This window comes from Rhyacophila brunnea, unplaced genomic scaffold (genome assembly GCF_057557595.1).
Source record: "Rhyacophila brunnea isolate RB1 unplaced genomic scaffold, BYU_Rbru_1.0 scaffold_3, whole genome shotgun sequence".
Taxonomy (NCBI): domain Eukaryota; kingdom Metazoa; phylum Arthropoda; class Insecta; order Trichoptera; family Rhyacophilidae; genus Rhyacophila; species Rhyacophila brunnea.
This window is the reverse complement of record NW_028232965.1, coordinates 29,193,693-29,211,583: the sequence shown is the minus strand read 5'-3', so window position 1 is coordinate 29,211,583 and position 17,891 is coordinate 29,193,693. Positions and strand designations below refer to the sequence as shown.

General features: G+C 30.2%; 1 protein-coding gene across 1 annotated transcript in view; it reads right to left on the bottom strand.

Moving 5' to 3' along the window:
- LOC147068194 (popeye domain-containing protein 3-like) overlaps positions 1-7,075 on the bottom strand; it is a 61,559-nt gene extending 54,484 nt beyond the window's left edge. Inside the window, exon 1 of the mRNA XM_085953348.1 lies at positions 6,800-7,075. Coding sequence (XP_085809474.1) covers positions 6,800-6,944 — 145 coding nt within the window. The 5' untranslated portion in view covers positions 6,945-7,075. The remainder of the gene's footprint in view (positions 1-6,799) is intronic.
- Between the last annotated feature and the right edge of the window lie 10,816 nt (positions 7,076-17,891).

The following is a 17,891-nucleotide window of genomic DNA, read 5'->3' as shown; positions in this document are numbered from 1 at the left end:
TCTCTAGTCTACTGAAGATGTTTGATGGAATTTTAAATCTTCCAAACGAAGTACACTCAAATCTATGTTTAATATGCAAGTACATATCCCAATTTCACATACTTTGGATTATTCATTATTATAAATCCTATAAAAGTGGATTGTTATATGTATATAAATAAAATGTTTTAAATAAACTAGTGTATAACCCTACACTGTTAAGACGATTAAACGAAACGAAGCATATAGAAAAACAATAATTTATGATATTTTATATATGAACTTAGTTTTATTTCACAACGATGTATTTCATGTGGTTCAGTTTTGTACATTTACGTATATTGCTACACAATATATCTTATTATTAAATAGCTTCACGTAATCGCAAAAGGTTATGGGTATAGTTTCATATAGGTATGCGTAAATATAACAATATTGTAAAATATTTAACTGAATAAACTTGAATTAATAAAATAGCAACACAAAAATTTACATTTAAAAAATGGAAAATTTATCCCTTAATGGTGTCACGTTCGATTCGATTTTCCCGCCATAATAGCTTTGTCTAGAGAAGCTTGTTCGCTTATGGCACTACTTCGTGCAGTAATATCCTAAATCGCCTAATGGACCTACGTGCATTTATTTGATACATTAGTGAACATACTCTGCATATTGTTATACGAAAAAATGTACATATTTTACGAACGGCTATAGTTACATTCAATTTATTTCAGTCCTCTGGCATAATTTGTGCACTGAATGAAAATAATATCGATTAAACAAAAATAGATAGTTTTATTAATAAACAGTTATATATTATAATATACAAATAGAAGTATTCACATTTGTTACTAAACCGCCCATATTAATTTATGTTTCATTTTATTTAGTAGCTTAGTGTTGCCACTTCATAACTTTGTACTCCGGCTCTAGGATGAAAATGATGCTTAATTATATTCAAAAAATATATTTTTTACATATATTATCTATTTATTTATTTATTTATTACTACATAATACACGTGAATATCATTTCACCTAATTTTATGCGAGGAAATCAGGTAAAGAGGTGTATCAGTGTAGTAAAAAGAGTAAGTGGACAGTTATAAAGCGTATACTCTAGAAGTAATTAGAGGTAGTAGGTACCTATTCCTCTTTATAATAAAGGATATGTATTATTATTTACCTAATCACGCGTAAAAACCAGCTGCTATACGGCGCCGTTTCGGTTTTTAACTGTCGCTGTGTAATGTGAAAAGGGCCATGCTCTTCTTCGCGCCACTAAAAGAATGTCGCGGTTCAATTTTTTTCTATATGGTCAAAACCGTATAATGTGAAAGGAGCGTAACGTTGCACTAGTTGATTAATCAATATTTGTATCTATCCACATTCCTATGCTAATATGCTAACCAATACTAATATTTATTAAAATTGCACAAATATTCGTAGTTTAAATTTAGAATATTTAAATATAATTTATTTAATAATTATTGAGACGGATATTATAATGAAATAAAAAATGAATTCAAAATAATTACAAGATAAAAAAAACTTTTTACATACAACGTTTTTAAATTCTGTTGAACCATAGGTATAAACTTGACTTGACTAGCTTAAACGATCAAAAAAAATTGTACTTGACATGTCATATTGATTTCCATAGTAACGCACGTATATATTAATAATTTAGTTGCTAGGACCCCAGCAACCAATAACGGTGTCGAAATAACTTTTGATACAAAAGAGAATTAACTGAAAATGAATTTAATTCTACTTAAAGATGGCTTAAAGTATTAAAAAATGCATTGGAATTGTGTTCTGATAATATATTCAAAAAGTTTCAAATATCTAGCTAGTCGGGAAGTTAGTTAAAAATCGATTGCAAGATTTGTACCGGAAAAAGAACCACCGGACAAATAAGAATACGAGCTAAGAAAAACGTTGTAAATAAAAATAGAAATTGGGGTACATTTGAAGTGTATTATTTCAATTTATGATGTGCCTATTTGTTTGATTTCAATATTAATAGAGCTAAAATTTTCAAATCAAACATTCTTATTGCTTAAAATTAGTTTTAGAATTTATATTAAATTTCAGTCTACGTCTATATGTTATTATTAGTAAAACAAGAAAATATGTATGTGAAAATAATGCACTATGCAACAGGCAATAGGTAGAAGGTAGGTATAATAAGTACCTTCAATACTCAGTCGGGTCGTCTAGACTTAAAAGTTACAGGGAGTGACTAGTCGCTAATGGAATTAAAATTGCAACGTATGAATATAAAATGTAGGTAAATATATCAATATTAGTAAAAATCGTTATTTTTATCAAAATAATTTTAATATACATTACTAATAATCGCACAGTTTTGTTTGTTTCATTTAATTTGTTTAAAATAATTTTGGTTTCCTATCCGATATAATTATCCTTTGTAGTAAAATTTACTTATGTATTGTATAATATGTATTCTCTATGTTGATATCTGTTACCAATTTGATTTTTAAATTTATATAAAACTCGTCTAGATTAGATAATGGTCAATAGAAAGTTTCTCTATAAAAAAATCTTATTCGTAGTAGGTAGGTAGGTAATACTAGTAGTTGAAGTAAAGTAAAAGTCGATAATAGTGACTCAGTAACCATTATTATGGTTGGTAAAGATTTAAGTATTATTTGAAAACTAAACATACTTCACTACTTTAACATCAAAATGTAAGTCCGTCTAATGGGATATGAACACACAAACATCGCAATCCGTGTGTTATCGACTATATTATAAGAATCATCATTGTGATCATAAATTTCGATTAATTGCTTATTTTAAAAGGAAAATAAATTATTATGTACTGCTTTCACTTGATGGTAGGCTGTAGTGATGAATATTTATATGGTAAGATTTTATATCTCTAAACTCAAAAGCTATTAATACTGAAAAAAATTGGCATCAAAGACTTTTTGGCTTAATCTGAAACAGCTATGATTTTTTTTCCGTACGTTAAAAAAATCACTAGTTTAAAGATAAACATAAAGGTAAAGGCGTAGGTATCATCTATAAGGTCTTTAAAAATAATGTGACCTTTTGGTATCAGTTCGTTTTAATCACGTTTGGTAGATACGCGTTTTTGTTAATATAGCGTACAAAACGAGCGAATTGCCTTAACTATTATAACAGTATATACAATGAATGTCATTGAGTATATACGTATTTATATATATACGTTATATTACATTATTGTATTATATTATGTTATATCTGTCAAGCTATTAAAACGATTTAAAATAATTTTGGCATACATTTTTGACTAAATCCGACGCAAGTGTGATTGTTGGTCGTATTACTTTTATTTACTTTCAACTATCTAATACACAGGTTCCCAACCTTTTTCAGGTGGCGACCCCTTGGATCCAATTGGAATTAAGCAAGATCCACCACAATTTGCACCACTGTATCTTAGCTCTTAGAGCACAGGTTCCCAACCTTTTTCGGGTGGCGACCCCTTTTATAAAAGCCATGTGACCCGCGACGATGCAATTGAAAAAAGCATTTTAATAAGGTAATAAAAAATACAACGAAAATAGTTTTTTTAGTATAATTTTATTTTAAATTATCTTTAATAAATAATTTAATGCGATGGTTGAAATTGCATGTTACTAACCAGCTTCAAAATTCGCGGGTGAGTTTTTGTTAACGCCAACCTCATGTCATTCTCAACATTTAATTTATTTCTTTCTTTTGTTTTTAAGCGAAGAAGAGTTGAAAATCCACTCTCGCAGAGATAAACGTAGACACAACTAAAACTCGAAAAGCAAACATCGTCACATTTGGGTATGAATGATACATACCACACCAGAATTGTGTGAGCACTTTTTCATTAAACAGTTACGTGCCGAGGAATCATTCCGCAAATCCAAGAATTCATCTTGCAATTCATCGGGAATGCCGGCTACATCAAGAAAAGCAAAGAATGGATTTCGTGTCAATGTAGTTTCTTCTTCTTTCAGCTCAGGAAGTAACGCTGAAGTTCGTTTTCAAGGGATTCGAGATGCCCAGTAAACTCCTCCTTCATATTATATGTATGAAATTATTCAAACTTCAAGACACAATTGAAAATAAAAATTGCATTATAGTGAATATTTTTTTTTAGTTGACTGTATAAGTTGGCGACCCCACAGAAAACCCGTCGCGACCCATAGGTTGGGAACCCGTGATCTAATAGAATGTTTTTTCATAAATTGTTATTTAATAAATTCCATTAAAGTGAGTTAAAAAAATAAGTGTAAATGTATTAGCTCATTTAAATGATACTTAAAATATACACGTTTTCTTTAAGTTACGAATTGAATTCGTACGTAGCTGATAAACTAACTCTATTTCAGGAAGACATGTGTTTACATTCAATTGAATTCTAGAGGCATTAGTGAGTGCACGATATGTTCCCTGAATTTCAGTATCACGTGCAAGGAATACGAAGGCATATTACATAATTAGGAGAAATATTTAAACATTAAATAACTTCACACCTCCCTCATAGTACACGAACACTGTCCAGGCACGAAAGCTTTTAGCTCGTTAATGGTTTCCCGCTCGACGGTGGCGAGCCGAGCATCCGAACGAAATTCGGAAAACGCATTCCATACGATAACGCTAATGCGAGTTAAGTAGTACTTTATCGGGGACTTAATCAGGTATACATAAATTCTTTGACCTTCGCGGAAATTGAGTGGAATATAATATCAAAGAAACGTACGCAATAAGGAAATATATTGTAACTAAATTATTACTAATAAAGATGTAAAAAAAACTTTTCTGCAGATGATCACGATATATTACAGAAAATCGATTTGATATACATAACAACAAATAATTTCAAGTTATATATTTGTTATTTATTAGAAAAACTATTTTTTATGATAAATATAGAATAAGTAGTTAAGTACCTATCTACTAAAATTATGAATTATTTATAAATCTTAATATATACTTCGATATAATGTATTATTAAACCCAGGGAATTCAGAAAAAATCGGAACTGAAATAACTAACGGGTAAGGAGAAGCACGCAACCGATCTCGCGTGCGGAAGAATACGGGATAAACTTAAATACGTGTCAAGAATACGTCATACGTCGAATACTGACAACTGCACTCCATTTGTGTAATGACGCTCATTTAATATTGGTGTATTGAAGGTTGCAACACACACTATTGCACGTCTATTAATGCGTGGTTCATTTTTTAAGGACACTCACACATTCAAAACCCTGCGTCAAAATTTACTGTATTGGGATATAGTTTATCGAAATTCTATTTATTAATCTGTTCTGTGATTAAACCACATTTTAATGATAACATAACGAATAAAAATTGTAGTGTAAGATTAAAATTGTGAATTTATCTTTGAATTTAAAAAAACATGAATATCTAAGTACCTACCTATTGATTAATTAGAATATTTTAAAATTTAAATTATGACAAAATTTTATTTGATTGCATGTGTTGTAATCAGTCGCTAAATACCGCTAGTAGGATTAAGTACGCTCCCCTTCATTAGTCGTGTAGGTACCTAAATAAATACAAGAAAATCGTAAGTTCGTATTATGGCGATTGTGAACTAAAACACTACTTACTGGTTACTGAAAATTTAGTACCTACTAACATAGTTGTTAATTTATATTTTAAAAGTAAAACTAGGTATAATAACCACTTTAAGTTTCACTAAAAATACTTAAGATTCATATCTACTAGCACGTGTGTTTACGTGCGTGTGCATGTTTTTTTTATGATTTGTTACTTACATAAATAAAGATTTTCTTTTCGAAATTTGCCGTGCTCAGTTTTTACTAAAATTTTGACCTTTACAAAACATGCGAACATTAATTCACAAGCTTTAAAAACGTGGACTGCGAATTAAGAAACGAAAAAAATTGTTATGTATGCCTTCTACTAAAGCTAAAATAATTTCATACAAAACAAAATGTATTACTTTTTTAAATTTATACGGCAAGTTAATGATGTTAACCACGTATTTTTATCATTTAAAAAGGTAAATTAAAAAAAAATGATAGTTTATAATAGTTTATATTCAGCACATAAAAATATATACCAAAAATAAAATTGTGCACACCTAGATACTGCTCAGGTGCATTAAAATTTTAAATAATCGATATGATTTTAAGTATTATAATATTTATATTTGGTGTGAGTTTCTGGTGTGAGGAGGATATATTGTGTGTATATCTATTTGATTCTAAATATTACAATAATTGTCTGCATAATTTAATTTTCTTCAAAAAAATTAAATAACTGGATATTGAGATTGAATAAATAATATACTGATATAATTATTAAAGTGGTTTTGTCATTGCAGTATTTTTTAGTCTATCATTTTTTAATAAACATGAATTTAAAAAAATCTCTTCGTCACATTAGTGGTGATCTAACCATTCTAACCTAACCTATACCACATCTGTTTATTTCAAAGCTAACTAGGTAAGTCTGAGTTTGTTTAATATTCAAAGTCTAGCATGTTTTTACACAATGTTTTTATATATACATCATAATGTCTTTAGATCTTACTATCAAATACATTTGCTTTGAATATAATATTGTGTTGAGTGTTCAAGACCAAGTCTACAGGATACTTTGATGCGTAGATATTATATTATAGCATGTTGAAAACGTCATCGTAGCATGGTAGACATAAATTAAATTAAATGATCAAATTCAATCTTCACAATAAATTATATATAATATAATACTGATGATACATGTAAAAGTGTATTTGTGTACAGAAATTAAATAATATTATAGTTTACACACCTGCCGCCAGAGTGTAGTTGACAGGAGGCGAATCGGAAAACGTACCATTTTCACCGGGCCAAGTAAAATTATATTCACTGACTTCAAGATATGTAGGACCTCGAACACCAGCCGATAAATCGGAAGCAATTGGATAAGGAGACATTTCAGTTGACTATTAGCAACATAGATAATTACTAACTCCAAATTTTTACATTTTATAGCTGGGTTTATCAAAACAACGTGCAACCCCTACAAAGGCACGTAATCTTTTGAGAATATGAAACATACAGAATCATGCCAAATCAAAACAAGGACGCATTTAGAACTATCGTTAAGATTAAAAGAATAACAAAAATTAAATACTTATTACACTCAATATATTGTAATGATTATTTTATAATTTAATGTTACATGTAATTTAACAATAAAATTATCTCATTTATATTACCGTGCGAAAAAAATACGACAGATTGTAATGTTGCTAGTGACATCTTGCGGATAAATTATTTGGCTTGGTTCTATAGAGAAGTTTTCCTTGTATATTTTGAACGCAGGAAAACGTAAAGATATTAAAATGGAAACATATATTATCGAGAGATGTCGCTAGTATGTACATATTTTTCTGGATAACATATTGGCAAGTTATTATTCATTCACGTAGTCTATGTATTATTATTTGTCAAGTAAATAACCGAAACGACATTATTTATCTGAAAACATACAATTATTACGGTATAATTTATTTTCAAATATTTTATCATAATGTTTTAAAAAATATGTTGACTCTGACACTTAGTATTTACTTATATGTAACTTTATTGATAGCGAGGTTTTCATATCTTTGTTTAGTTTTTGGTACATTTAGTAGGTATTTGAGGTAGTTTGTTTTTATTTTAAGTAAAATTAGTATATAATTTTACTATTTTTCCTATATATTTTCTAGCATGTAGGTACCTAGCTTATACTCAATGTACCTTTTGTAAAACCTTTTTTTTTTACAAAAATAAATATTTTGATTCGTTTTAATTGAATGAACTCCGTAAAACTCAATCATCATATTATATTATTGGTAAATACTTTTTAGTTAATTCTTAAATTTGCCAGTAGTTGATTCTGTATACCAGTCCATTATTAGGACAAAAACCGTAAACCCGTTTGCTTCCAATATTAGCAACTAGGGGTTACAAATTACAATACAGAATGAAAATACCAATACCAATAGAAAAAAACAGTATCCATAAACAATCAACAATCAACAATAAATATATATATATATCTAAGTATGTATACATATTAATAGTATAGAAACCTTTAAAAATAGGTAAATGTAAGATAATATCTACCATATTATGGTAGAGTTGCTGATGTTTACAGATAGCTAGTAGTTGAACTATTAATTGACACTTTCTTCTTCGAATGATCTATGAATGAATTTATATTATGAATTTTAGTATTATTCAATAATAGTATGTATATGACCCACTGGTAATTCCATCTGTTTTGTTAATTTATTGCACTTTTAACATTTAGCGATATCTTTACTTTTATTCCGTAAGAAGTAAAATCAAACACAATGTTGCTCACTTTTTTGTTCAATTTCTACATTATTTTATATACTACTCTTTATGAGGTAAACATTGAAAAATTAGGCACAAACATCATGAAACATTTGCCATTAGGACTGAGGTTACTAATGATTATATAAACGGAAAGGATTCGGAAAAATATGATCATTATTACCTTATTACATTATTTTGAATATAATCTTTTAATATTTTTTTATGCCAGCATGAGTCAAATATAATTATAATAGCGTATTATTTTTCAAATTAAATCAATTTAAAGTTACGTACATATTTACCTTACTAGGATTATTATTGACTTGCATATTATTCGATACGGACTTCATAAAGTAGTACTTATTATAATATTCGGATTTTTTGTGTACTAATTACTATCAGCTCTTAATATACGAGTACATAATCAATATTATATTCTCCTATATAATAAAAGTGATACCTAACGAGAAAAACTTTTCTATACGATAATATTATTATTATCGTATAGTGTAGCTGTGAGTCGATTCAACATACTTCAAGTCTTAAAAATTTTTCGTTTCGCGGCGCCTTCCGCATAAAATAAAGATTTTTTGATGTCACTCTAAAAAAAATCAAATTAACGGGATGGGTGACCATTTTATTGATCATACAGTTTCTTAAATTTTGAAAACATTTAAGTATACACAACTACCACGTAATGACAACCCTAGGAAAAGTTATACACGAAATGCTACCTTAATAATATAATTTTACCTACTTCTTATTCTCTTAAATTTAACTCTCACCTACTTTAATTCAATAATATTATTGAGGATGCATCATATCAAAAATTACTAATATATATATATATATATGGCGGTGGCTATGATGGTTGTTTTGAATATTGATTACTTTGATCTCGGTGATGAAGTTGAGTAAAAATAATAAGCAAACAGCAATTAATGCTTTTACTTAATATTAAGTTACCTAAAGATCACTAAATTATTCGATCCAAAAAGGATAATATGGGCAAAACTTCTTCTTAGAGGGAGGGGGGTTGTATTGATAGAATTTTGTGTTTATGAGAAATGTATGTTAGCCACTTGCCTAATAATAATATATTGACATTATTAAAAAAACAATACGTGAATTTTCCAGATCCGGGATTCGAATCCGGGACCCACGATATTATATAGAGGTGAATTTAATATTTAAGACGGTCAATATTTGTTATCCGATAAAATTTGCTTTATATGGCTACCCATTGGCCGATATAAATAGTCAGTATTATCAGTTATTTTAATTAAATTTTATTGTATGTAATCTTTTAGTTTAAACTATTATTTTTGAGCACAAAAAGCTATACAAAATCGTCTTATAAATTTGTAGTGGGTCTATCATGCCACCGCTCGGCCATCGTGAGTATGTAACGTTCATACATAGGTACACAATAAATATTTGATATTCATGAATTAATTCTTTTCTATATTATAATTACCTACAAGATAACCGATAACATGTTTGCTTTGTCCTCCTATATTTGGGCTGCAAATGTTGGGCTTCGTCTTACGTACTTCCCAGGTCTTTTTTGATATTACTGTATTAAAAATCCGTTAGAAGCCGGCTTGAGAGTGGGTCGATTATTTGGGGCCCACATCAGGTGAAATACAACCTAATGGCGGAGCGAGTTCAAAATAAATGATACCTACTCCTTTACATAAGTTCGTATGGTTCTATCCAACTGGCTTTCTCTTATATATGCTTACATACTGTATTTTAAGCTCTAGAAGATATCCATATTTCGCCACGTATTTTATACGCGGTGTAAACAAGAACTCTGCCACAATTGATAGTATTGTCTAGCTTAGACATCGGGAGCGTCAATTGTTTGTTCTCGTAAGGTGCAGAACTAACTTGCCATTGGTGATGCTAATTGGGAGGGCAATAACTCTGTTCAACCAAATCGCTTCGGATGTTGATATATTCCACCTACGTGAGAATCTGTATAGCTGAGCGTTGTTTTATAGTTTCTTAAAATACAGTCTACTTAGCTCATTCGGTGTACTTCCATGACGTAATCTACTTTATAATTTTTGTATTTAGTCTTTATACTGCTTTTCGAGTACCTACTGCATATATTTAGTTGACTATAATAATATGTAAATAAATAAATTTGAATTTGTCATTAAAATTTATGATAGGTACATCAATTTAAAAAGTTTTTGTTTTATGATGTTATCAACTTTAATATGTCAATAAACTTGTAAACTTCAAATTATTATTTCAATTTGTTGGATGAGGGGAGAGAAAGCGTTTATGGTCAGCCATTAAATGACTAAACTTATTAATATATTTTTTATTGGATACATACTGAATAAGTATTTTGGAATATAGTTTTAGCAATGTATACGAAGAAATAAATCAGACCATAAAGTATTAAATTTGAAATATATTTTAAGACATGTACCTATCGATGTATGTATATTATTTTGAGTTTACTTTTATGCTATTTAGAATATTGAAAACTTATCTTCTGTAATACGTGTTCTTCATTTCTTACCAAGGTGCTAAGATATTCTTAGCATATGGTTCCAATACTTCATTTCTAAAGCATCGACCCTTTTTCAATTCGCTGCTTTTATGATCCATGTTTCCGCTATATAAAGACGTATGAAAAATCCAACCGCTAGTACGAGATGGACTTACGTCAAAGATAAGCTGCATTAGAGCAGGGATCGGAAATTCGGCACCCGTGGAGGATTTTTGATGGCTAACGTGTAACAAAAATATGCCTCCACAGGCAAGAAAAGGTGCTATTTAAGTTTTAGAAATTCAGATAAATAGTAATATTTTCTTCTAAAATTGATCCATGTATAGTAAAAAAGTCACATGTCGTGCTATAAATAATATATAAAAAATATGTTTGGTTAACGGCCCAAATGTTCAGTGTAGGTCAAAATGGAGCTTTTATGATATTTTCAGAGCATAACCCTGGACATTCCTTAAATGTTGTAGATAATCTATTTATATAATTTTGAAGTCTTATTATCCTTATATTTATTTTGATATATTTGATGACTGCATAAAGTATTTTTATTACATAAAATAGCATTCTTTTAAACCTCTCGCTATAATGTTTTAGAATACAGTCATATTTCGGTACATCCATGTGCAGTGGTGTTAAGATTTTTTAGGTTTATTAATTTTTACACGCATTTAAAAACCATTAGTAAAATTAATGTTAACAATTTGTAGTGACATATTTACGATAAAAAATTATATTTCATAATCTTTTTGATCCCAAATTTGACAAGAATTAGGCATTTTATTATTAAAAAATGGGCACGATGAACACATTTGAAGATAATTCTAAAGATACTGATTATAATCGATGTCTTCGACTATTCAAATGTATTAAACATCCTACGAATAACGATTGCTTTATAATAATTATTGAACTAAGAATAAGGTAGTATTTTTTTGAAATACGACATTTTTATTGTCATTTCACAGTGGTTAAGCTACAACATACGGCCGTAGCTATAAATTGGCTAACGATAATAATGTATGAGGGAGTAAGATTATGCTAACGCGCGTGTTTAAACATGTACCGTTTAAAAAAAAAATAATCAGTTAGCGGTCAATACTATAGTTCTCGAAACGGCCACGCTTCACGTTAAACTTGCCGCACATAAGGAGAGCGGAAAACCCAACACATTGCAGTTTACCTACACAAATATTACCTACACAATCTTTCGTCATGTATTTATGTATATGTAAGTATTTTGAATGACTTGGAAATATATGAAATATACTTCCTAATTTTATGTAATAGTGTGCATAAATTACCTTTAAGGATCAGGTGTAAAAAAACTCTTCTAAAAAGTAATCACCTGAGTTTGCATCCAGAATTTAAAAAAGAAAATATCATTGTAATAAATCACAAACTTTCTAAAATATCAACCGAAATTTCCTACATCATCTAGTGAGATTTGTAGTAATTTATTTTACGGATGGGAGCAATGGATGGGAGTGAAGAAATGGCGCTTGCACATTTGGTTTACACTCGGGTTACTATGCTCCATTTGACACCGAAATTGGATGGCGAGATTTAAACCGTGAAAATGTTTTTTCCACACACTTTGCCGGTGATAATTTTTTACCTTGCTAAAAAATCACCCCAGCTTGAATTTAACAAAAACGTTGCGGTGCCTTGTTTAAAACTAGCGATGTGTGTTTAAGATTTATATGTTTATTTTATACGCGAGTTTTTGAACCGTAAAATGTTAAACTGAATTTTTTTATAATTTTCAGCAGTATGGCATGTATAAGCGTATTTTTCTTCCACACAATTTATTTGTATGCAAGCTCTTTATCATATAAAGAGGGTGTTAATAAATGTCGACACAGTTATTTATTTTGGTATAAAAAAGTGAAAATCCGCAACGAAAAATAGTTTAATAAAATGTATAACAGTGTTTATGATTAAAATTTAATATTAAATTTTCCACATACTTAGGTAATATTAAAGATCTTGTTGAAGAACAAAGAAAAAATAGTATATTATGTATAATAATTCTTATCTTTCTACTTCCCTATTCGTTCTATAAGAGTGAAATACATTGACACCGTGCAATGTCACAAGCAATCCTTGTCAGGATCCTTTTTTTCTGCAAATCAAAATTTAACCGTATGTGTTCAATCATTCATTACCAGTACTTAGGTACATTTTTATATTATACAAGTTAACTTTTATGTTGTTTATTTTTATCAAAAAAACAATAACAGATATTAATAATTCATGATGGGTTAAATATTGTTTGTGTTTTTTATACAGCCCTTTTTAATTAAAATTACCTCAGGCGTGAGTGAAAACATTAAATTTGTTTTCGAATACGTGATATTTGTTCTCTAGGCTCGTGGTAACGGGTTTTAATCATTTTTTGTTTTTATTAATTAAAGTAAGGTGGGTGTAAGATCTAGATTAAGCAAAGCTTAAATTCTAATATGGGTAGGTATCTGCTTTAATTATATTTACCATTTTCCGTTTCTTCGAAGACAAGAAGGGCCAGAGAATATACCTACATATTTATAATCTACAAATTAAATTATTTAAAATATGTATTGTGATTTTTTGTAATATTTGGTGAGTAGGTATTATATATTACTAGCTGACCCGGCAAACGTTGTTCTGCCATATAAATTATTTCTAGTGAATATTTTGGTTGTTAAATAAAAAATAACGAATGTATTTACCTTTACTGCATAGTGTCGCAAATTTGCGACATTTCAAACTATTTCGATATAGCCAATGCCATCTGTGTAAATTATCAAATACTATCCTTTTTCGATTCCTAGAAAACTGTTTTACCATAAACATCCTACTTTACCGATTTTGTTTGGACATTTCAAGAAATAAAGCATTTCTGCATTATAGTCCCTGCATTTCTGGTTTGACAGTTGACGAATTAGTATGTACGCAAAAATCCGTATTTGTAAATAAATAAAAAAAAATATACAGAAGATTGAAATTGGTTGAATAAAAATATCTACACATCAAATAAGGTGTGTACATTAGTTTTTTATAATTGTTTTCATTTGGTTTTGTATTTTGTCATACTAAAATGTAAGATTTCCAAATGTCGTAAATCTGCGACACCACGCAGTAACATACAAAATTTAATGAAATTTTCGAAAAATATTTTTTTCATTATTTTTCCTTCATTCACAAGGCATTTTAACACCAATAAAAAATAAAATTTTTCAAAAAAAAAAAAATCATGCAGTAAAGGGTTAAGTGTGTGGGGATGGGATCTATGACAGAAAGAGGAATGGAGCGCTGTAGACGATGACCGCCGATAAAAAAAAAAAACACCAACCATTCATTTTCTCAATTCAAAATGAGTAATGTTGTTCATAATGAATGAATTACCTGTGACAGGATCTCGTTGTTTAATGTTTATGCAATATCCGTCTTGTCCCTTTAATTATAAATAATTTAAAATACAATAAATTAGCGGATATTGGAGAGCGTCGTATGAACGGTGTGTGTCAGCGATGAACTCCAGATTATTGTTTCTTCTTCGAATCACGATTTCTCGCGTCTATGTGCGGTCGCCAACCATGATTCCAGCAATTTCGTCAACAACAGGCGCATTGAATCGACACACGTGCTCTCCAGCTGGTGTTTTATCAGGATTGATGACAATAGCCTACTTTGTGGTATACTTTTGATTTTGAACGTAGAATGGAATTGTTGACCATTTGCCGCAGTATTGTGAACTATTTCTGTTGCTCTGAACGAAGTCATTTGGAAGCATGAATTGAATGTGTGAATGGACTTGAATTGAATCAGGAACAGGTTTGAATCTGGAACCGTGCCGATGAGCAAGCCATTCAATGGTTCTGGTGGTATCTCAATTTCTGGTAGTTGCACTTTTCCTGATGCGCAACACATCCCGGCTGACGCTGAGCGCATGACAATGGGGACATTCTTTGTCCATAGCACCAATCAGCACTTTCGGATGAGCGAAATATTCAATATCTGGCTCGTACTCGAATGCGAGACGAAGGAACGAAGCGGATGTAAATGCTCAATGTACTTGTTGGCATTGTCAGTCATTTGCTCTGCGTGTGTTAACTACGAACCGGCGCGCTTGGCTCCGTTCCAATTGTCGTTGTTGATTTTGTTCAGCTCGTGCTTCTTGTGATTGAGATGCACGCAATTGCGACATGCTCACACGCACGTTTTTGTTATCTTGTTGGATTCGTTCGTCTGTTCTTTCTGCTCTACTATTTTGCATGTTTGTTGCTTTATTCGTTCGACGGCCCAAATGGCCCCCTTGCGTCTTGCTGGCATTGTGCACTGTAATACACGCATACAAAAATAGATAAATTAAAATAAATCGTACAAAAGTTTGCTCGCACTGCGTTGTGATATGCCGAATGAAATGTCAAAATGACGCGACGCTTCTCTTGAATTCTTCTTGGATGTAGCGCCATCTGTCATTCAACAACATAAATAATTTCGTTCTGTTTGAAATACGAACGACGGTTAAATATGTTCATACAAAAATAATAAAATCACTATTAAAAAATGAGAGGGTGGGGGTAGGAGGGTGAAAATTTGGGGTTATAGGTATTTTTTGATGCCAAATAATAAAAAAAATACAAAAAAAAAAATTGTCAAAAAAATAAAAGAATTTTTTTTTCTGGATAGAGATACCCTAATCACCTAGCGGTATGAAATATACTTGTTGACCTATTCTCATATCTAACAAATATACATTAAAAAAATCATAAAAATCGGTCGAGCCATTTCGGAGGAGTGCGACCACAAACATCGTGACACGAGATTTTTATATATATAGAGATTATTTTAAAATTTAAAATTTGAAGATTTTATTTCTTATTTTGATTAAGGGATTTACTTTATGTATTCATGATCAATTAGTAATGACAAACATAATTTGGAATATCTTAGGAATAATATTATGCTTATATGACTTGAACCCATAACTATCGCAATACAGATGGTGTGCTTTGCAAATTAACCTATCAATGCGATCAGATCTTATCATATCATTCTGTACCTGAGGTCTGCCATGACGCCTTGTATGAATCAAGTATATCGGTACTGTGGTGGCAAATAGTTATACGAGTAACTGATGTTTACACAATTTTACAGGATAGCAAAAATAAAGTTTTGAAATCAGTCTAACAAGTTAGTTTATAAGATATTTTATATAAAAAATAAGTGGATAAGAATCCCAACATTAAAAAATTTGTTTTTAAAATTGTTTAAAAAAGTTATATTGTTATCTTGCATTTTAATCAGATACTTAAATCTTTTTGCCATATTAACTTTTTTTACAGTTGGTTAGCTGCAGATATCTTTTAACATTACTTTGTGACCAATACAGTTACAGCTCTAATATTGACTACAGCAAAGAATGTAGCAATTTGGAACATATTATGGAAGAAAACCTAAAATTTGAAAAAACTGCAGCTATACCTGTCTGCTCCAGTATAGTACTGTATTACCTATTGTTTATACTTTGATTAAAAATTACAAAAGATTGTATTTTATTAGTGATTATTGATGTGATTTAGACTCTCAGAATTATATGTGGGGGTAACTGTGACAGACTTTAGAATGAAAATTAATAGTGTATATTCAAATAATTTACAATGTACTGAGAGGATTAGTCAATAATTTAATAAAAAATTAATGAATTGTTAATTTATTGTTGTAAAATAATATCTAAAAAACATTTTGTTTAAATAATGTGATTTATAATAAATATACACAACCAAACTGGCACGGAAGGCATTTGGGCACCTGAATAGTATCTTCAAAAGTGACCTCCCATTGTGTCTTAAGCGTAAAGTATTCAACCAATGTGTGTTACCAACACTCACGTATATATGTAAAACATGGACTCTTAATGTAAGAAAAATTTAAAAAAAATACGAGTAATGGCAACGTGGCATTGAAAGGTGAATGTTGGGCATAAAGCGTAAAGATCACAAAATAAACCAATGTACAAAGAAGCAGACAGGAGTACGCGATGTGATAGAGGTCGCTAAGTAGTAGGGCCGGACATGTCGCTCGGCGAGTGGACAACAACTGGACAAATACCGTCATACAGTGGTACCCAAGGGGCACTAAACGCCTACAGGGATAAAACTTGCTGGATAGACGAGCACATAAAGTTCGGTGAATGTATGTGGTAGCAAAGACTAGAAACCGAGAAGAGTGGAGAGAGCTAAGGAGGCCTTCATCCAGCAGTGGATTGACTCCGACTGATATAATAACAAATACTAGATGCATCAGTTGTTGTATAATTTTTGTGGTTTAAATACATTTAAATACAATGTATAGGTACAATATTATTTAGTTTACACATTTAATTAACACACTATAGAATTCCCGATAATACAATTAGCACCGATAGTTAGTTATGTCAGAAATTAAAAATTTTGGCGTTGATAATTTACTATTAATGGTATTGATATAATAATTATATGTTGTTACCTAACAAAGCATGTAACATTGTGGTTAGTGATGACTTGTGGTTTGAAACACAAACTGGTAATTGTTATTAGTTTGATTTGCCATTCTCAATGGCTAAATACTTCCCATAAGCCCAAGGGCAACCAATTAAACGACTTGTAAACGACTACCCGCTTTGAGCATTTTGTCTGTTATGAGCCAATCAAGAGTCTTGAATGCCAGTTGCCGCAAGCAATCAACTATGCCGTCGAACAATTAATTTGACAACTTTCCTAAGGAGTGGTTAGGACACGTTTTTGGTGGGTAACATAATGGATTCCGTGGTGACAGTAGGTGCCTACATTTTAATCTTACAGACATTTTGTTGAAAACTTTTCCGGGAAAACCACATAAACTCCAGATAGGTAATGATTCGAAATTGTCTATTAAAAACTTTTCAAATTATTTTATATATAGACAGTAATATTATTTTACTGAACCCCATGTAATTTACGCCATCTGACTAGATTTTTACTTCATTGTTTAAATCAACATAAAAATTATATGACTATAAAAT